At 36.4% G+C, this 23,293-nt stretch overlaps 1 protein-coding gene across 7 annotated transcripts in view; it reads right to left on the bottom strand.

Moving 5' to 3' along the window:
- The window catches only part of LOC126336494 (phosphoinositide 3-kinase adapter protein 1), a 391,158-nt gene that overhangs the window by 12,765 nt on the left and 355,100 nt on the right, over positions 1-23,293 (bottom strand). For 5 of the 7 annotated variants that reach the window (XM_050000238.1, XM_050000237.1, XM_050000243.1 and 2 more), the window contains 9 exons: positions 22,481-22,607; positions 21,131-21,321; positions 20,879-20,948; positions 19,399-19,614; positions 14,730-14,882; positions 4,170-4,331; positions 2,366-2,535; positions 1,037-1,154; positions 836-958 (listed from right to left, as the gene is read on the bottom strand). In XM_050000238.1, coding sequence (XP_049856195.1) covers positions 836-958; positions 1,037-1,154; positions 2,366-2,535; positions 4,170-4,331; positions 14,730-14,882; positions 19,399-19,614; positions 20,879-20,948; positions 21,131-21,321; positions 22,481-22,607 — 1,330 coding nt within the window. The remainder of the gene's footprint in view (positions 1-835; positions 959-1,036; positions 1,155-2,365; positions 2,536-4,169; positions 4,332-14,729; positions 14,883-19,398; positions 19,615-20,878; positions 20,949-21,130; positions 21,322-22,480; positions 22,608-23,293) is intronic. The other 2 variants (XM_050000240.1, XM_050000244.1) reach the window with 1 other exon arrangement.

Genomic DNA, 23,293 nt, shown 5'->3' on the forward strand with positions numbered 1-23,293 from the left:
ACTGGCCACAATCAATATGTAATGTCCTGACATGGTGTATTGTGTGGATACCATTATTCACGCAGACCAGTGCATCACAACTCAACAACTGGTTCTAAAGCTATTAGTGAGCATTGTAAGTGCATGTGCAATAACTGAGACTCTTGGATATCCAATTATGTGCCCAAGATGGCTTCAATGAATGCTCACAACACACCACACGATTCAAAGAAAAGCTATTTTACCTAAAGTGCCAGAGCAGTTTGAGACCAATGGAGAGACCTATCTGTCATGGACTATTACAGGCAACGAAACTCTGAGCTGGAAACAAAAAGATGGTCACTAGACTGGCACCACTCGCATTCACAAAATTTTCAAGACAGTCCCAATGCTAGCAAAGTCAGGATGACAATGTTTTTTGGTAACGATGGTGTCATTCTTGTGGATAAGTTGTCAAAATGGTCAACTGTTAATCCAGAGGCATTTGTGAAGCCTGAACAAACTCAAGAACCATTTCTGACTTTTTCAGTCTGCAAGAATGTTGAACAAAAAGAAAAGTGCAAGTCATGCAGTAAAAATATTGCTATGAGCACAGGACAAGAACTTTTATCAGCATGAAATATGGGCTCTTACACAATGCTGGTGTAAGGCCATGGAATGTGATGGAGACTATGTAGAAAAATAGTACACACAAGAGAAATGCTGATTGATACTGTCACCAAATTTCTAATTCCTAAGAATAAATGTGTTCTGAGGAAAAAATTGTGGGGTGTTGTTTATTGAACGACCTCAAATTTAAGTTTAGTGATGGTTTCACTGTTTCATGTTCACCTGGATGGATTTACACTTGACTCACTTGAAACACTGTGAAGGCTCAGGCTGCTAGCAGGCCTCTGACATACAGATAGTACATCTCCATTTATCCCCCTGGAGCTCTCGCTTGGTTGCGAAGAAGTTTCACTTGCGGTGTCCTTCGCTTCTGTAACAATACAGGAACCTATGAGTACCTACACTATCCTGTTCAATCGTACCTTATGCCAGTAAAACGTGTACTAACCTTTTGCTTTGCCTCTGAAGAAATTTCTAATGCGGTCGAATGGAGTAGGTCTCCTCATGTGTTCTTTCATTTGACGCTGAATTCGTTCGTATTCTTCTCTCATTAGATTTAGTTGTGCCTGTTTTACAAAAGGTAATATGTTGAAATTGTTTCACTGATCCTGTCAGTGTGTGAAAATACATTACAATTAAGAATGATTAAAGAATATGGAAGCAAACTATTTTTTTTATCGAATATCCAATGAATGTTGGGATGTCAAGTATACTGAAGAGAAAACAATTTTCTAAGAAAGTTTGTGGGTTTCCACAACAACTGATATTATGGAAATCAATTAATTATTTTATTTATTTACAGTTTTATCTTAAAGTGTGGTGTGTGGTAGTAAAAAATACAAGTTTATGTTCACAACTTTTGGTGATAATTCTTAACTTACTCATTTCTATTTTGGACACTGAATGTGCACACAATGATTGTAATAGAATTTTCCTCTCTAGTAATTTTTTTTTAAGTTGGAGTCCCTCTGCCTATCCTGAATGAATAACTACTAATGAAAATAAAAAATAACAAGCATATTCTCCCTGTCATTTCTCTCATGCATGTTTCTTTCTCTCTTTTTGCACTCTTTACTCCTCCTTATCTTGATCTTTTATTTGTCTCTGCCACACCACCTTCTCTTACTTGTAATATGCAGTATCCCCTAATTCACCTTTTATTCTGTTAAGCCTCTTCCCAACAATTCTTGTAGCCCCTCCTGTATTCCACCCTCAACATTTCTATTCCCCTCTTCAATCCATTTCATTGGTCCAAATGTGCTTCTTCTCAATTTCTATCACTGCCAACTGAATAAAATCATTCTATTTAGTACAAATGAAAAATCTAACATTACTCTCTGAGGTTGTTCTACCTCTCTGACTATATACCTATGTCGCGATTCAGTGTTTATCAAAAGATACTTTAGTTAGCATTATCCTAGCCCTGTTTTTCCTGTTCCATTCAAAAAAGATGGATGGAGAATAACTGTTGGAAACTCTTTACATGAATTAAAATTTTTCTTATTTTATTGTCACAGTGATTCAGATTGTTCCTTATTATTGCTGTGATTTTTTTGGCTTCAATAAGGAAATCAGTGAATAAATTCCACCTCTTATGTTACTGTAAATCAAACAGTGAACTGATCCTATATTACTAAGGATTCCACAGTAATATTTCCACATCTTACACTTATTGAACATTTTTTTCTGCTGAATTACACTAATATATTTGGATGTTATAGCTTGATATCTAACCTCTAAGAAATATTTCATTTGAACTGTTTCTTCATGCACTCACCTGCTTCTCTTTAAAAGACTGTTGCACATCATTTCTGTTTTTCCATGCTTCAACAAATTTTTCAACTTCAGAAATTGTAACTACATTGTTTTTAAAATCATTTATTATTTCAATGAGTTCATCTTGTGTTCCATAATTTAGATGGTCCTGTGACTTTTTTATGCTTGATCCTGTACAAAAATAAAGATTATTAAAGCACCACTGTAAGATTCATATGGTCTAAAATTTTTAGTTCTTGTTTCTGGTCATCGTCTTGATGTGCCATAACTGAAGGGTGATAATTATAGTGATAATCCACTACCTCAAATTGATGAGACATTGTAAGCAGCTACTGTACCAGATGAGGTAGACTGCAACAAAATAGAGAGGTGGGGGGAGGAAGAAATATGATAGTTTGGGGTTGGGACAATTAGCTGCACACGGGGACCAGAAAAAGAAGGTGATACTATCAGGGGAAGGACAGAGAGTAGGAGAAAGATACAGAAGGAGATACAATAGAGATAGGATGTTACAAGGATTGGGGGGGGGGGGGAGGAGGAGGAGGAGAGAGGAGAATGAAATGGGGTGAGAAGAATATAAAGGGGGATGTGAGGAAGGGCAATTGGGGACATTCACTAAAAACAGGTAGCTTGTAGAAATGAAGAATGTATTTCAGGGAGAGTTCCCATACGTACAATACAGAAAAACTGGTGACTGGAAGAATCTATATGGCATGAGTTGTAAATTGCAGCATCAAAATTGTTCAGTTGGCCTTTGGACACAGTTTGTTAGCCATCTGGATCACTGTGTGATTGGCTTTCCCCATTTTTGTTTTCGTTTCTATTTTGGAATTTTTCTTTGTTATAAAATTAGTGAACAGATTTTCCAAATACACATTCCAACAAAGTTTGTTGGCCAGGAAGTTCTCAGTCACTTGTTACAGGCTTATATTTTTAAATCTATTCTAGTCAGTTCATCTACAGAGATTCCACAAGCTCGATGACTGAAAGTGACATTTACTCTACAAGAAATAACAGTAAGTCTACTGCTAAGAAAAATCTATAAAGTTTTTCAAACTACAGCAGTAACACTCGGTTCCCAATAAGGTGGTCAGTCTTTTATTGTTTCTTCATTTTGCTGTCTCAGATAACTTCACATTTGAGTTAATGGAGACTAACTTCATATGCATTTGTTCATTCTCAAACAATTACTCAATTCATTCCCATGTGATTAATGAAATAATTTCATTGCTTAACATTTATATATTTTGAGCAGTTCTCAGCTGTTCACATTTGAGCATTGTGTGTCCTTGATGTTACTACCTACTACAAACTGAGTCACCTATTAGTGAAATGTGGTTAGCAGTATGTGAGCACAATTTTGGAAATCCACAAGGATGTATAGCATCAAGCAATGTGACAATAGAAGAATTTAGTATAAGATAACAAGATCCCAAACTGGTACTGACTGCTTCTACTGAAGCCGGCCAGATTTAAAACCTTATGTGCTAGCCTTCAATATTGACTTCCATTCCTAGCTAACTGGACATATCTTACAATTTTTTTTTAGGAAAGGGGGGGGGGGGGGGAGGGGGATGTTATATGCACCCTTTCTGTTGCACTGCTAGTACCTTGTCATTCCTTCCTCTCTCATTATTTTACTAGGGACATTACATTAACCAGTAACTTCTCATCTTCTTTGTCTTTTTTCATTGCCATGATGGAATAACTTCTTAATTTCTTATGTGAATAATTGCAGTATGTTTTCAACTTTTAAGCACACTTAAGGATTAAAAATTTGAAACTTTAAACAATTTTGTAATTACCTATACTTAATTTATCTTCTGACCCATTCATTTGATCCAAGTGATGAGAACTTGTAGTTTCACAATTGATGGGTGAAGGAGACCTGTTGTAATGCCTTGCTGGAGAACTGGTTGTACTCAGATTGTTGATTAAAGGATACAGTGCGCTATGATTTGGTGAACCTGAAAAAAAAATTACATGACAATGAGATGAAAAAACTAATTTCACCACTAGTATCACTTGAAAGAACTTGATTGTAACAGTTTATGCAGTTCATCAAATAGTTTCAAACACTCTATCTATATTAATGGAAAATCAAAGAAGTCAGGTTCATATTAAAAATCATGTAAGAAAATGTTGTAGTTTGTCATTGCTGCTATTTAAATTTTAAAACAGAGGGCCAACAAAAGAAGCAAATTATTTTGGAATTACGTAAGGTTTATATTAACTAGTAAATGGAATGGTCTGTTTACCTAGCACACAATTTTGGTTCACAGAGGTTAGTTATGTATGTTCCATTAATCTAATCTGTTATTTTTCCCAACTTAAGGTCTGATGATTTCCTCTAACAATGCGAACAATATTTTCTATGATACAGAATCACCTCCTCCGACTGCTCTTTCAATTATGAATTTGCTTTTAACCTGATCAAATATAATGTAAGCAGTAGCATTGGTGTACATATTTGCCAGTGTGCTAATACAAGCTGAATAGATGTTATGTTTCTGAATGGACATAGCACAGTCTGTTGAAAACAACAATGTGTTGTGATGCAGAAGTCTTTCACGACTTGGTTTTTATTAAAATATTGTAACACAGAGTGCCAGCCAGGCCACACACAAGGGAATCAGCCACAGCTTGCCGTCACCCCTGATTGTCAGTAACCCTTAGCAGCAGCAAGAGGACTACCATCACACTGTTCTGAGTGTCAATGCCCCGTAGCCTGCCCCTGAGAAGCCACTTCTGCTGTACCGACTTCCACATCATCAACTTGCTTTTGATTACCATACATCCCACCCATTGTCCTCTTCCACATGATTCACAGCAACACACAAAGTCAGCCCTTCCACAAATTCAGTGCTGAGAATCAGCATTTAAACACCGGCCCAGCCAAGTACATCATCTTTGGCATGGCAGAGCCATGCCCAGCACCTGTCATGTGTCAGCCAGCAGCCCTGGAGTCTTCACCATGAACTCAGGGACCCCCAGGCTGTGACCTATGCACTTATCCTGACTACCAAAAAATGGAGCTTGTTGTTGCATAAAACTGAATGGTTTCCATTAAATATCTTAGGGTCTGTCTAATACAATTTTGGGATTCCTTGAATGTCTGTAACACTGTTTTTAAATTATTTATTTACAAAAATGCTTACACCTGAAATTCCTTCCTGCTCTGTGAGTCTGTAATAACTATATGACCTGATTTTAATCCTATTTGGTCTTCACTCTTTTGCAATACTTCCAACAATTTCATTATGTACCACTTTTACCTTATTCAACTTCTCTTCCAACTCCTATAACCTGTATTTTGACTGTAAAGTTCTACATTTTATTGTCCTTATCAAAATGTAGTAGATGAAAGTAGGGTTATAAGTTCCATGCTACTGTTTATTTAGCCAAATTTCTGTAGCAAGGTGTGAGTGTAGAAGTAGATGTATAAGCCCAATGGGCTACAGCCATTCCCAAGTTCCTTCAGTCCCATTTTAAATATTCTTGTAGCCAGACAGGACTACTGGCACCCCAGGAACTCATATGTGGCATGACGAACACTGTACTAATGGAAACTAGCCTGTCAGGGTTTGAAAAGCTTGATCTGACATAGCAGCTATACCACCAACATTATATGCATTTCAACAGCTGCCATCCCATCCACACGAAAAAATCCCTCCCATACAATTTGGTCACTTGGAGACAATGTATCTGCAGGGACAAGAACTCTCTTGCCCAGTATGCTGAAGGTCTAACAAATGCCTTCACTGACAAGCACAATCCCCCAGACCTACTCTGCAAACAAGTTCTCCCTTGCCATATCTCCACATGCCCCTATCTTCCCACCACACTCAACAACCAGCTACAAAGGAGTGCTCTCTTCATCACCCATTAACACCCCAGATCGGAATAGCTAAACCACAGCCTTCACCAGGGCTTTGATCATGTATGACCATGCCCTGAAATGAGAGAGATCCTACCAGAGATCCTTCCCACACTTCCTAAAGTAGTGTTCTGTTGCCTACATCATCCTAGTTGATCCTTATGCCACTCCCAATACCAAAATTTGACACAGGTATTATATCCCTGCGAAAGATCCATGTGCAAGACCTGTTCAGTCTACCTACCCAGGATTTCCTGTTCCAGTCCTGACACAGGTTTATCTACACCATCAAATGTGGGCCACCTGTGAAAGCACCCATGTCATATACCAGCTTTGCTGCAATCATTGCACAGCTTTTTATATTGGTATGACTACCAACCAGCTGTCCACCAGGACAAACGGCCATCACCAAACTGTAGCCAAGAACAGAGTAGACCACCCTGTGGCATAACATACAGCTGAGCACAACATGCTTGATTTCAATGGCTGCTTTACTGCCCAAACCATCTGGATTCTCCCCTACTCCACCAGCTCTCTGAACTGTGCAGATGGGAGATATCCTTACAACACATTCTCCCCTCCTGGAATCATCCTAGTCTCAGCCTACAGTAATCTACTGTCCACACAGCCTCTAATCAACAGTTTCTGTCCCCTCTGTCCTATCACCTCTTCCCATTTCACATCCCCTTACCCTCATTTTGCACTACTCTCTATTAACACACCCACCCATCTTTTTCCCTTCTCTGCTCCTCTCCTTTTCCGCTAACATACTTTTAACATAAACAAAAGCTAAATTTCCAGAGAGGTGGTGGAAGGAAAGAAACAAAATAAAATAATCAGAGAGAGAAAGAAAAGATTGACTCATGATCACACTGACTCCCCCTACATAAGTGAATGCAATGAGACACTGTCTGCGAGGTTTCTCACTATATTGAATGTTTCTGCTTACACATGGTGGTTAATTTTGTATTCACATTCAATTCCCATGGCTTCTGCTGACATTACCAGGATATCCTTGAGAAACTATTTTATATTAATAATTTTCAGAAATAAATTATAACTGAGAGAATTCTTTAGTATACAGTTACAAAGAAATTAAATGCCTTCTTAAGACAGAATGAAGGAAATTTTATGCAGTTATTTACAATTTTAAAAAAGCGCTCTGTATTTGTTAAACATAATGGGGAAAAAAATAAGTTTAATTAATTCCAGAAAGTAACCTCATAGGCAGTGAATATCTATGTATACTCTATGATTTCATGAGCAACTACCAGAGTAAAAAATGATTTGCCTTCTAATATCTTAACATGCTGACCAGAATACACCTGTTAAATGACTAAATGACACAAAACTTTTTTCATATACTGTTCGTTTAGTCAAACTGTCTACCTCCATTTCATAGCTTTCACAAACACAAACTTTATTACTGAACTTTTAACATTTTCTCTGATTAAATGCAGATGGATAGTTATATTTCACTCTCAGATGACAGCAGTCTGTGGATCCCTGCTTTATTACATTTTTATTGTTGTAGTGTATGACTAGTGGATTATTTCCTCATTGACTGAGCTCAGTCTGTAGCAGTTGAATCCACTGAGCTTATTGAAATGCTGACACCACACTCATGTATTCTGCCTCCAAAACAGGGAGCACAACAGTCTCCTGTCTGCAAGAATTCCATTCGATACTACCTGTCTGGAAAATAGAAATGTATCAAGTACGTGGACTTCTATCTACAGGATTATTGGCCAGTGTGTGCATCACAATATACAATTATTTCTGCGAAGTCTTCTTCAGTAAAAAAGTAGCTGCAGATTCTTGGTTCACTAAAGATACCTTAAAATTTGTTTCACACCATGCCAGTGTTGGTTTTGTGAATCACTGCAGGAAATGTCAGGTCTTGTCCCTTTCCACCAATCACTTTGGCAGGTGATTCTAATAATAATATAGGCATTTGTCAGTGTTGCATCTGCCCAGAATTGTTTGTGTAAACAAACATCAACTAAACGAAAGCGCTGGCAGGTTGATAGACACACAATCAAACACAAACATACACACAAAATTCAAGCTTTCGCAACCAACGGTTGCTTCATCAGGAAAGAGGGAAGGAGAGGGAAAGATGAAAGGATGTGGGTTTTAAGGGAGAGGGTAAGGAGTCATTTCAATCCCGCGAGTGGAAAGACTTACCTTAGGGGGAAAAAGGACAGGCATACACTCGCGCGCACACACACATATCCATCCGCACACACACAGACACAAGCAGACATTTGTAAAGGCAAAGAGTTTGGGCAGAGATGTCAGGTAAGTCTTTCTGCTCCCGGGATTGGAATGACTCCTTACTATCTCCCTTAAAACCCACATCCTTTCGTCTTTCCCTCTCCTTCCCTCATTCCTGATGAAGCAACCATTGGTTGTGAAAGCTTGAATTTTGTGTGTATGTTTGTGTTTGTTTGTGTGTCTATCAACCTGCCAGCACTTTCGTTTGGTAAGTCACATCATCTTTGTTTTTACATATATATTTTTCCCACGTGGAATGTTTCCCTCTATTATATTCAAGTATCAACTAACATACACTTGGTACAGAGCAGGTGTCTGACCCTTAATGCAAGTTTCATTCATGACATTTTTGAATTCGTTTTTGCAGTGCTCCTTACAATTATTTGAGCAAATATTTTTCCCATCTTCATTTATAACTTCAACAGTGAAAGTGAAGGGGGCTATTCAAGGGAAGATGTGTTGGAAACTATACATAAATGTAAGTCTTCATTCCCAATGCACTGGAACATAAAAGGCCTAAATGCAACAATCCTCATGATAAAATCACAAAAATTGATGAGCTGCAAATCATTCTTTCACAAGGAAGGAATATCTGAGTTATTTGCCTAAACAAACACTGGCTCACGAAAGATTCAATCACAGTTTTAAATAAGTTAAACTATGTTAAAGCTTATAAAAAACTATTTAAGAAGGTTGCAAAATCAGCAAAGGAAATGGCAAATACTAAATTCATTAAAAAACACACAAATAAATCCAAGACAGTATGGACAGTAGTCAAATCTGAACTTGGAATCAAACCTAGCAACCAGTAAATCTCTAAAATAAAGGTAAAAGATAAAATAATTGTACATCCTGCTCAGATATCAGACAATTTTAATAAATTCTTCATAAATGTAGACTCTTATCAAGATAAGGTACATTTGTTTGGCTCAAGGCAGAGCAAGAAAGAGAGCCTAATTAAATTTTACAAAGTAACAATAAAAGATGTAGAAAAAACTATACTATACCTAAAAAATAAAAATTATGTGGGATCTGATGAAATACCTGCCAAAGTCATTACAGCAGCTGCACAAAATAATTAATCAATCACTTGAAGGGTACTTTCCAGAATTTCTAAAATATGCAGAAGTCAAACCAGTATTTAAGAAAGGCTCCAAAGATGATATGGCAAATTACCATCCAATTTCCCTTCTTCCTGTGTTTTCTAAGATATTTGAAATGATTGTCGCAATTCAAATTCAAAATTTTTCTTACAAATACTATGTAATCTCAAAAAAAATCAATTTGGATTCTGTAAAGGCAAAAGTACAATTCATGCAATCAATGAATTTGTGACTAAGTTAGTTCCACTTTGGAAAAGCCACAAAAAGCTGCACGAATCTTCTGTGACTTATCCAAAGCATTTGACTGTGTGAATCGCTCCTTACTATTACATAAAATGAAAAAATATGCAATTATGGATAGTTCCCTACAGTGGTGTAAGTAATATCTAATGGAGAGAAAGCAAAGGGTTGCTGTAACATCAAGCAAAGGGAAATACTACTTGAAGTGGAGAACCATCTCACAGGGAGTATCACAAGGCTCATTTCTGGGCCCAATTCTCTTTCTTTTTTATGTAAATGACATACCCACAAATACAAATTATCATTCAGTTTTATTTGCTGATGACACATCAATACTGGTACAAAATAAAAACACAGAAGAAATTCCTGAAAATGTCATAGAAACACTAGAAAACCTAGATGTTTGGTTCCATCTAAATAGCCTAAAGCTAAATATTTCAAAAACACAACTGATTCAATTTAAGACAAAACAGTCTCGAATAAATGATATTCACATTATGCACAGAAGCCAGGAGCTAAATGAAGCATAGCACGTTACATGTTTAGGAATGCAATTGGACAGAAACCAATCATGGTCCTCACACATAGAATATCTAAAAAAAAAAAAAATAAATAAATAAACCAATCTTGGTCCTCACACATAGAACATCTAAAAAAATAAACTAAACAGCCTGGCATTTGCATTGGTGTCCATCTTAGTCAATGTCACTAATAAATAAGTAGTATACCATAGTTACTTTGAGTCAGTAATGAGACACGGTATTATCTTCTGGGGGAATGCTAGCAACATATTAACTTTGCAGAAAAAAATTATCAGAAACATATGCACTGTAAAGCCAAGAGAATCTTGTTGGCCATTATTAAGAGATCTTAAGATAATAAGTGTTCCCTCATTGTATCTGTATGAAATAATTCTTTTTGCAAGTAATAACCCTGAACTCTTTTTGTCAAATAATTTCCAGCATAGTTCTGAAACTAAAAACAAAGAAAGCTTCATGCTGCCTACAGAAAGGCTTAATCGTTTTGCACAGACTCCACAATATATGGGAATGAAAGTATACAATAAACTGAAAGACACAAATTTTAGAAAGGTCCACACTGAGGCAGTAAAAAGAGAATTGTATAGCACCCTGGTGCAGAAATGTTATTACTCTGTTGATGAATTTTTTAATGATCTGACCATCTGAGTTGGATAAAAACAATAATAATAAATAATATTCAGATTTTATTGTGATTATATAAAAATATTGTATTTCGTGTATAATTTATCATAGTTATAAGCTGACGAGTCTCCTGTACATACAATCAATGATTTAACTTGTACGTAATGGGACAATAAAATTCTGATTCTACAATAATAATCTATGAAAACAATGAAATATTTCATTCTCCCTGTGATGAAGACTCCATGTGACCACATCTGTCAATGTGAATCAACTGCATTGGTTGTAAAGCTCTTGAACCAATATGACTGAGTGGTAGTCTGGTTTGCTTCACTTGGAGACATGTCATGAATGGGCTAGGTTCTTTGCTACTTGCGGACGACAAGCTTACAGCCTTGGTACCCTCTGATAGCTTATTTACACCTTTAGAATTCAAATATATCATGTACAATGAAACAGTATAATGACACTTAAATTATGAGGAGATGTTATATTACAGTCATTTCTGTGTGTGCATTTAATAAATACAGGTTACTTATAAATGCTGCTGAACACAAACATACCCTCCCTCTTGTGTATGTCACAAGTATTACACCTAAAATTTAGTTGGTGTCCATTTTTAACCATCACAGTAACTACAGAAGACAAGCATCAAGTTTTGATTAGTTAGTTAGTTTCTTGTTCCGTACATCAATTAGCATGATAAATCACAATGTTGTGGAATGAGTCATTTTACAATCAGATCTAAAATTAATTTATGAACATGGGTACATGTTGAAAACTTATAAGTGGTGTCCCAATCCCCCCTCCCCCTGCCCCACCCTGATGTGAGTTAGTAATCCTACCCACTGCTTTTTACTCATTACAATAGGAGTTGTCAAGAGGAAACTTTTTCAGTTTGTTTTTAGATTTTACTTTGAGGCCTGTAATATTTTATATCCCCAGGTAACAGACCAGCATTGTGCACCCCTTTTTGTGCTAAAGACAAATGTAATGTGGCACAGTGAATGTCAGTTTATCTTCTGGTACTGCAGTTATGTACATCATTGTTCTTTTTGAACTGTATTGGATTATTTACACCAAACTTCTTGTGGGAATAAATATACTGTGGAACAGTAGTCAGAATGGCCAGCTCCTTAAACAAATGCCTACCAGTAAGCATCACATATTATTCTTATAGAACATTTTTTAACAACAAAGATTTTCTTTCTTGAAGATCAGTTACCCCACAATGTTATTCCAAATAACATAACTGAATAAAAATAACCAACATATGTCAACTTCCTTATTTGTCTTTCCCCAAAATTTGATATGATTGTAAGTACAAATGTGGCTGAACTAAATTTTTTAGAAGTTTCACAATGTAAATTTTCCAGTATAAATTCTCATCAATATGGGCACACAAAATTTTTTATGTTTCCACCCTATTTTTTATTTCCACACCATGTGTTATACCTACCATTGGTGTAGTACCCCTCCCCCTTCCCCTAGATGTGCTGAACTGAATATGTTATCTCTTTTTAAAATTGAGAGTGGGACCATCTGCAGAAAACCAGTCACTGACACTCTTAAGAACCTTGTTTACTATTTCTCCTGTTTCTTTTCATATGCTTGGATTGGTTGAAATACTAGTGTCATCTCCAAAAAGAACTAATTCTACTTGTTTTGTATTAGACAGAAGATTGTTTACACATGTTAAGAAGATAGCGGACCTAAGACTGAGCCTGGGGAACCTTATACACGATTTCTCCACAGTCGAAATAATGTCCCTTTTGTATATTTTTGCCTTTTTTTGGTTAAACATGACATCCATTGGGTGGCTTCAGCATCATTCCCATAAAAATTCAGTTTATCTAGGGGAATATTGTGATTCGCACAGTGAAATGCCTTAGACGGGTTGCAGAAAATACCAAGTGGTACTATGCATTACATACTTCAGGTAAGACCAAGCTTATTGTATGGGAATAAACCTTTAGACCTCTATTGGAAATACCATCAAAACTAGAAGAGTTTTATTCTTGAGAGTATAAATGATTTTCTTAGTTTAAAACGGAGAAGCTGGTGATATATTCATAAGATAGAAGTTTATGAGAGCTACTTTTTCAAAATACTACTGTGATTTTTCTGTTGGACTGATTGTCTCTACAATTTCTACTATAATTCAGAAATTATTATTAAATATATTTGCTACCTGTGACTCACTATACATAGACCTTCCATTCAATTCAATAGAGGTATCCTGTTCTGTGGGTGGTTGTACTGCTTCTTGTTTCACTGCACTTCATACAGCCTCAAGTTTGTTCTCCAAATTACTAATTTCTGACATTATGTGCATGATCCTTAATTTTTTAACAGCCTTTTTATAATGTGCATACAACACATCTCTTACCTGAATTATTCTGTTTTCATCACCATTCCATATCAGTTTGACATTTCCTAGCCTTTCTACAGGAAGCAATGTCTTTCTGGCAACAGTGTCACAGGTACTGATGGGTTTACATACATCATATATCCAGTTGCATTGCTTTGTCATGTGCTACAGACATTTGAGACTCATATCACTTGTCTGAATTCATTGAATTTGAACAAGCCATAAAGCCTTTGTTAAATGTTTTATCTTTTGGGGATTTATTTGTCTTTTACTTCTGTTTGATTGCCTGGAAATGTGGCTGTATTTGTTACAACTGAAGCACCATGACTCCTTATTACCTTTTCATATGTTTTGCTTGTGCACCTGTTTTCCTAGAACAGGCCATTTTCCCATGAAAAGAGCGGGTCTCTCCATGTCTTTTACTTATTATAAAAGCATTTTTATTTTATTTTTTTAAGTTTACACAGATCCATATTCCTGAGATTTTAATCCCATCATAATTAGATTGTAAGTTTCAGGATTACTGGCCAATGTGTGTGTTGCCACTTATCACTGGCATCAAATTTAATATTTCTTAATTTATGAGCAGATGACACAATTTTGTTCATGTAATCTTCAACACTTTTGTATTATTCGAAAACAGTGGAAATGAGGCCCTTCAGTAATGCCTGTCATCTGTTTAAACCATTGTCATCAAAAGCTTGTTCCAGTTCTTTCCAGATCTGCTTAACAGTAGGTGCATGTCATATGTGCATGTAACTGATTAGATCTTGTAACAAAATCAGCTTGAAAGTTGCCATAACTTCTTTCTTTGGATTAGCATTGCTACCACACACACAGTCTCAAAGTTTGTCATTTCTAAGTAAACTTGTACTGAGAACTTTCAACTTGCATAACTATCATGTCTGGTGAGCTCCTCAACATGGAACTGGTTTTGGCTGGAACTTTACATCTCTTTGTTTTAAATACAGGGAAAAAATAAAGAGTAACAGTCAATATATGCAATAAATGAAGTTATGTTGTTTGCACAAATTCAAAAGACTTTTCACTGATCTTTTAATCACTTATTGCATCAGTAATTGCAGAACACAAGCAACCACCCTCTGCTACCATGAAGGAAATTTTATGTTTTTATTTGCAATACAGCAAAAGCCTTCTTCAACTTTAAGCTCAACAACATAAAAACTGTAACTCCGAAGATCATACACAATACAGAATGTATCTCCCAGTCAATTAAAATTTATATATATTCTTTGATTTCATGAGTAACTCCAAGAGTATATAACAATATGCATTCCAACATCTAACACAGAGCATATATTTGTTTGTATTACCTGTCCTTGACTTATCCTCTGAACCATTCGTCTGATCCAAATGATGCACACTTGTATTTTCACTACTCATAGGTGAAGGAGATTGGTTGTGAGTCCTAGTGGGTGAAACAGCAAGTTCTTGACTATTTTTTAGATTAATACTGTTTGGTGAACCTGTAAACAGTAAAGTAGGTCTTGCAATGCTACATTATTGCACACCAGTACATGTGAGAAGGCTTCAACTCAAAACATCAATGGCACATTTAAGATCAAATAAGGAGCTGATGGTAAAAAGAGATATGCTGTATAATACCATGTGAAGTATAAAGGACTTCCACACAGAGCCTCGCAGAAGATTAACTACTTAATTTGACAGGCACCATCTAATGATGTTTTGATTACTTCATGGAATCTGGTTTCTGTAATTTTGTAAAGAATTTTATGCAAAAGCCTATTTTTAGACTTCTTTTCCTAATAAATCACTCTCATGCTTTCATTTCTTACATACCGTATGTTCAAAGTCCTCCATTAGTCCAATGTTACCAACACATGAACTCACAGTATTCTGTAATTTCAAAGCTGGTTTTAAGCATTCTCCTTCACTCACAACAGTTTATCAATATCTACACTTTATTTCATTTCCTCTTTCACTTACATGAAAGTTGTGTTGCATCTTTCTAATAATTTTACTGACACTGTTTACAGAACCTAGTTTTCCTTTAGTAAGACCATAATCTGCACACTTTTGTTATATGTAAAGGTGAAAGTTAAAGCACTGATACCTAACACAGATGTTTGGTATTATCTGGCTATTCTGGGCACAACCAGTATCAGTGTTCACCCAATAGAATCGCTATTTAGGATAACATACTGTGTTGTAAAACATCAGTATATGTAATGACTCTGATATGTTGTTTTCAATGTGTTATTTCAAATATTACATGCTTTTAAAATCTACTCTAGTAGATGGGGAAAAGTCAATTCTGGTCTTCAATATATGCTGCAGAATTAAGCAAGTAATTTATATTTTCCATGTAATTATTTTTTTCTCTCTTACAGAATTATCTTCTGGGAATATTGCCAATGTAAATAAAGTATCCATTCAGGAAAAACAAGCAGAAAGAATATTGTGAACATTAGTTTTGTAGTGACTTCTTCAATGATCAAGCGTTCTTAGTCATTTTTTCATGATTTTACTACTGAATGGTGTTTTCTGCTAATAATAAATGCTACTTTCCTTATAAATGTGAGTCACACATCCACAGTACAAGACACAAGAATACTTTTTCTGAAGAATTTGCCTCCTGGTCTAGGACTCTCAACAATTCCTGTATTTTGTTGCAAAGATTTTAATAAGTTTTCAACGTACATAAACTAAGAAACTGACATAATACAAACACAAAAGAAAATTTAAAGCATGTCTTAATAGCCACTCCCGTAAATTATCTCATTGTCTAGATTCAGCGATTGAAAACTCATGTTAGGTGTAAGGCAAGTAGCACTGTTGATTGCTAACAGGCCTTTACTCCTGCAAATTTATGTCACCTTTCTTCGATGAACAGGAATGCGATGATCAAAACATTAAGTTTGGTGTACATGATATAATAGTTGATGTAACTGATGCAGCAGTGGGTTTTTAAAAAGTAGTGGCTTTCAGGCTAATTTTATTGTGCTAAAGTAAACTTAACATCTACAACTGCATACATACATGCAAAGTGTGGCAGAGTACTAAGCACATATTAGGGGTTCTTCCCATTCCAATCACATGTGAAGTGTGGGAAGAATGGCAAGTTACGTGTCTCAGTGTGTGATACAATTGGTCTAATTTAGTCTTCACATCCCATACTAAGCACATATTAGGGGTTCTTCCCATTCCAATCACACGTGAAGTGTGGGAAGAATGACAAGTTACGTGTCTCAGTGTGTGATACAATTGGTCTAATTTAGTCTTCACATCCCATATAGCAACAACATGCAGGGGGCTGAATAATATCTCTAGATTCTTCATTTAAGTCGGCTTTCTCCGGATAATTTGCATTTATTTTCAAGAATCTGCAGATTCAGATCCATCAACATTTCTGTGACTCTCGCATTTGTGAAAAGAACCAGTAACCAATGTGTGCTGCCCTTCTTCATAGCCGGCCGCGGTGGTCTCGCGGTTCTAGGCGCGCAGTCCGGAGCCGTGCGACTGCTACGGTCGCAGGTTCGAATCCTGCCTCGGGCATGGATGTGTGTGATGTCCTTAGGTTAGTTAGGTTTAAGTAGTTCTAAGTTCTAGGGGACTAATGACCACAGCAGTTGAGTCCCATAGTGCTCAGAGCCATTTGAACCATTTTGAACCTTCTTCATATGTGTTCAATATCCCTTGTTATTCCTATCGGATATGGGTCCCACACATGAACAATATTCTAAAATGGGACATACAAGTAATTTTTAAGCAGTCTCCTTCGTACACTAACTGCATTTTCCCAGCACCCTGCAGATGGCCCAAGTCTGACACCTGCCTTAACCATGGCCCTGTGATTATTCCACTTCAAATCCCAACAAATCGTTACACCCATGTGTCTGTATAAGTTGACTGATTTTAAGTACGACACACTAATATTGTAGTCATACAATACTAATATTTTTTGTTTTGGTAAGTGACAGTTTCACATTTCTGTGTGTTTAAAGCAAAGTGCCAATCTCTACTCCACTTTGAAATTTTATCAAGCCCTCATTGAATAATTTTGCAGCTTTTTTCAGAGAGTAGGGGCACTTCAGTGAAGATAACAGGGTCATCTGTGAAAAGTCTGAGGTCATTATTACTACTGCCTACCAGGTCATAATATACACCATCAATAACTAGGGTCCCAGCACACATCCCTGGGCCATGCCTTAACTTCCTTCCTCTTCTATCAATGACTTCCCATCCAATAACTCCTTAACCAATCCACTAACTTTGTTTGATAGCTCCGAAGAGCAGTAGTAATAGCTTATTGCTAATATAGTGTACAGATTTAGCTTCTAACAGCTATTTCTTTTATTAACGTTCAACCTGGTTTATTCTACATACCTCACTTTGTGGGAGGATTGAGGGAAACAATAAATGAATGGATGGTTGTATAGATTAATGAATGAATGAATGTGCTGCATGTTGCAGTAATTTTCAGTTTCTATAAATGAAGAGCAGTGTCCTGTCATCCAGGTTCTCAAGATGAAATATTCACAGAATCGTTAATAATCACAATGGCTATGATTTTAATCAAATTGCATATTTAACAGTAAACACTACAGGGATTGTGACAAAATTGTAAACATTGTTTAACATCAGAATTCATTTGTATATCTTTGTATACTACTAGTACAATACGTTTGTATCAATTCCTATTTTCAACCTTGAGTGAGAAGCACAAATGAAAACAGGGTAAAACATCTTGAGTTTCAAAACCAATGTTGTGAACAAACTGCATTGCATGTTATATTTGTGTTACTGCCAACTACAATTTAAAAAAAGAAATGTTTTAAGGGTGTTTAAGACACTATTATGGAATTCCATTATAGTTATCACATAATGACCTTCTGTCACCAGACATCATTATCTTATATTGATAAACACTGAAAGTATGGTATATCTACTTTTTTTTTGTTACAGTAACTTTTAAGGCAAATTGTAAAAACCACTTGAGTCCCTGCCAGTATAGTTCACAATTCCTTATCCATAATTTCCAAACCACCAATTCCTTTTTATAAACTACTTTGCCCTTTGCTTCAAGTATTTAATTTCTTTCCTTTTTCTTCGACTGTTGCTGATGGCAGCTTGAGTTTTAGGAAGATAAAATATCTGTATTTTTATGTGATTAAACAAATTTATGTGATGTATTGGATTCAATATGGGTCTCCCCAAATAATAAATAAAGTAATTGGTTATGTCGTACCCAATGCAAATGCCTACACACTAAAAAACAATATTTTTTTCTATGATAATGTTGCTTGCTTCTTCCTCCAAAGATATTAACATTTTATGTTCTTCGAATGGCAGATAAGATTAACAATCACTCATTGTTTGTAATAACTTTTATTTTTGTTTGTAGCCAAACTTGTTTTGCCTAATTGTTTCAGACATCTTCATTGACCTACAAAGCAAATCATTATTACTTGCTAGTGATTAATACTTTGATTTGAGGCATGACACTTAGGTGCAGATATTTTGTGTTTCACAAAAGCACTACATGTATATTACTGTAACCCTACAATATGAGCACATGTAATCACACAGTGCATGGTGCAAGTGCTTCCATGGCCAGCCCAGAGAGGTTGCCTCACAATCTATACAGAGGGCATAGGGAGTGTTGTGCCGTGCGCACAAAGCTAAATATAAGCCCGCGCACTGGCCATCAGCCTCACTCGTGTTTACTTACGTAAGTGTGTAATCACCTAAGAGACTGTATATTGATGTGTACCAGAGTTATCAGACTCTACTATTCTATATCCCATTCAGTGTTATTGCGAATCTCTTCGTGTAGAAGCAGAATCAAATTTGGCATTACTTCAGAAATTGTGCCTGTACATTAAAACATATACACACAAATCACTAGAAACTACAGAAGAATGCCTGCAAATATTAACAAGGTAATATTGTGATGCTTGGTCATGCTTCTCTCTTTCTTGCAAGAAGTGTTAGTTTTAGAAGAAAACAAATCTATATTACCTGAAGGATGCATTTCCATGTATCCTGCTATTTCATATTCAGGCTCTTCACTTTTACTGGCAGGTGAGTGGGAATTTTTGCTGTCATTTTGTTGGTTGTAGGGCCGTGCAGTTGGTGGAATTTGGTAATTTTGCTCCATGAGAGTGCGCGCTGATGGAGGTACCTGGTATGTTTCACTGAGGGGTCTTGGTCGCAGATAGTCTGTTTCCTCCTTTTCTGAAAGTAAATCATTATAATTAATCAACCCAAGGTAATTGGCTTCCCGAAAGTAAAGATATTTTTTAAAAATATGCTTTCCAAGCAAAAGCAAGTACACATGTGGTCAAACCCTAATGGAAACATTCACTTTTGTAACTATGTATTCTGCCATCTCTCCTTTACCAGATGAAAGGCCCTTTGATTAGAAAAGGTAGTATTTTTGTCAACTTCTATTCATGTGTCTGCTACATATGAAATTTTGACTGCCGAAATCACTTTATGGAACAAAGAAAGAAACCAGAACTTCAGCTGCATCTACATGAACAGAAATGGGCAAGCTGCACAGTAACTTTAGTGTCATACACTAATCCGACGTCTTGACATGAAAGTACAGCAGGCTCTAAGAAGTGTAGGGGAGAGAAAAATGCATCATAAGGGCAACCATTTCAGAGATGAAAAAATAAATAAATGGAAAGTAGCTAGAAAATGAATTTCCCACCTGCTTAGTTCTGAAGCAAGGAGTTAGGGTTGGTATTTTGTCAAGCTAATGAATAACAGAAGAATCTGTAAATGGCAATGGCAGATGTCAGTCTGTCTTTCCCTTCAAAGTTCCATCTCCCAAGGCCTGGATCGTTTTGATGGCTTAATAATGGTGCCCCACAAAATATAAATAAAGATCATGCACAGCTTCCCATATTTATCAATGTAAAGATTCTTCAGTATCTGATTTAGCAACTCAATTGTTTCACATAATGCAGCACAAGTTGTGAGCTAACATGACTTCAAATTAACAAACCAGACATGAACACCATCCAAAAAATAAGAGTTCATCAGTCCATCTCTACTAATCATGTTGTTACTAGTTTCCAAAGGTAAGACAGTGTCAACACTTACTTTTGTAAGCTATATGCAGTACTACATCATCTCCTAGGGGAAAATGATGGTCGGCAACTCTGTCTCATAATTTATTAGAAAATGACAATCCTAGCTTTCAAAACTTATATGCTCTTGTTTAGGGAGAAAGGTGGGATACATTGGTGAAAAAGTTAGAAAGGGAAATCAGTTCACTCAGACCCTAAGCTGAGAGGAACCATAAAATAAGAGGATGTCAGAGAGAGCAAAAGTGGTTCTAGTGACAGCATTTGAAACTGCACCTCCTGAAAGTAAGTACTGAAAGGAAATTCTGTCTCCTACTAATTTTACAGTTTTCTCAATTGAATTCTCCTATTGACACAAATAATTACATAATGTTAACAAGAACTAATATATTATAGTAGCTTACCTCCTGATTTTGCCTTCTCTTCACTCATGATCTTGAGGTAGCTGTACATGCTGGTGAATTCTGTCATTTGCTTTCCAGTTGTGGAAAAGAAACAAAAATTCACATTATTGCCAAATGTAAACAAAGGGATAAGAATTATTCTATAACTAGATTCATCATTTTCAACACATTCCAGACAACTGAAAACAGATGTAGAGGTGGAATAGAAGAATTAAAAATACCATGCATTTAAGATTATGTTGCAGATGCTACCATGTATCCTCTCAGAGTCTGGGCCAACTTGGAGTGGCCACCTCTGTCTGCCATCTCCGCAGGGGTAAGATCACACACATTGCGAATTATACATGCCTGCTCACCACCTGGACAATCGAGCAGTTGGCATGCTAATTTCTCCAAACCATATCTTGCAGCAAAATGTAGGAGTGTTGGATATTCTTCAGGACCTAAGGGGAAACATGCAAATTGTATTTACTATTGTTCTTATAGACTATTGTATCAGCACAGTAGTGTTCAGTTTCTGCTACTCAATTACGAAAAAGTAAAATATCTAACAACTGTTTCAAAGCAAAACAATCAGAAACAGAATACTTTTACAGCTTAAAAAATATGGTCTTCCTTCACTGGTGCATTGTGTTGTTGGTCAATCAACAAAAGATACGATCATAGCCACCTATTAGAAATAGAAGGCAAGGTAATTGAATGATGGGGAGTCTCCAGACATGAGAAAAACTGAGTGCATGGAGAAATTACCTTGTAAACTAACTACAGCAACATACTATTTATCAAACAAAAAGAGACTCTATTTGAATACCTCCAAGAAAAGTACATAAAATTCCTCGCAATTTTTATTTGTATGAAAGGATGTGTTTCCTCTTGTGTGAGTTCATCAATCCCTGAAGAGTATCGCCTCAATAATAGAAGGTAAATATTACGTAAAGCTACATGTTCAAATGTCACAGCAATATACAGGTCTAGGGATGTATAAAGTGCCAATCCCACTTTAATCATATCAAATACAATTATTTTTGCATGCTAGGGAAATAAAGCCTCTCACAAGAACAACCACCACGTTGTGCCTACACAAAATGATTTCAGGCCATAATTTTAATTATTGCTGCTATAATCAGAACAGGATTGCAAAAAGACTTTTCTAACAATACATCCATCAACACTGGGGAAGAAAAGGGTAAAGGAAGTTGAAAATGACCACAGACAGCTAGGCATGACAACAAATGACATAAAAGATCAGGAAAACTTAAGGAATGCCATCAACAAACATGAATTTGAAACTAGAAGACAAAAGATGAAGCCAGGTTGTAAGTCGCCAGAAGAGTGAAGGAAGAAATAACACACGTTAGGAGGATGTATGCCAGTTTTACAACTTTCCATCCACTTTGATCCTGGATACATGGGATCCAACAAGGGTGGAGAGTATGGGGGTAACAGATAAACGAGACATGCTGCACAATTTGCTTATGATTCTAAAGAGACATAACAAAACGAAATATAACAGAAGGCCTATTCAGGGGATGATGCACCACTAATTCTAATTTTATTTCAAGTTTCCACATGAAAAAGAATGTGTGATTTTTTTAAACTTACTAGAATGTGATCTGAGGTAGACATTTGCCCCATTCAGTAGATTAAAATGGGCAGGTACATTGCGCTGAAATGCTGCTACCAAAAAGTTGTCCAGATGTTCACGGTCACCAGGACTGAAGCCCAGCGTCTGTAAAAATAAATCAGATTACAGTAACAAATACTGTTGAAATAAACTGTGTAGTTTCATTTTCTTCAGGTTATTTATGAGGCAACTGCAACCAGAAATATAATTTCCCTCAACTCTGTACATGATTAAAAGAAAAATACTTGCAGTTAAAACTGTCTATCGATTTCTGATTTTCTTTTCCACAAATAATAGCTTAATAAGCATGTATATCTACTTATTTTCCTTGGTGATGAAGTCATTAGAGAAGGAACACAAGCTCGCATAGAGGGAGGAAATCTGCCTTACAGTTTCAAAGGAACTACCCCAGCCCTCAGCTTAAGCAGTTTAGCGAGACTGTGGAAAACTTAAAGCGAAGTGGTCAGATTGAAACTTCGACTGACATCCTCCTGCCTTACCCTCTGTGACACTTCCCTTGGTTAAGAAGGACAATATGTAACTCAGCATATTTCTTTGACACTATGTCCCACTAAAGGAGGTGCAGGGAAATGGGTACAAATGGTTCAAATAGCTCTAAGCACTATGGGACTTAAATCTGAGGTCATCAGTTCCCTAGACTTAGAACTACTTAAACCTAACTAACTTAAGGACATCACACACATCCATGCCCGAGGCAGGATTCAAACCTGCAACCACAGCAGCAGCGCGGTACCGGACTGAAGCGCCTAGGACCGCTCGGCCACAGCGGC

The sequence above is a fragment of the Schistocerca gregaria genome, chromosome 2 (assembly GCF_023897955.1).
Source record: "Schistocerca gregaria isolate iqSchGreg1 chromosome 2, iqSchGreg1.2, whole genome shotgun sequence".
In the NCBI taxonomy this organism is placed as follows: domain Eukaryota; kingdom Metazoa; phylum Arthropoda; class Insecta; order Orthoptera; family Acrididae; genus Schistocerca; species Schistocerca gregaria.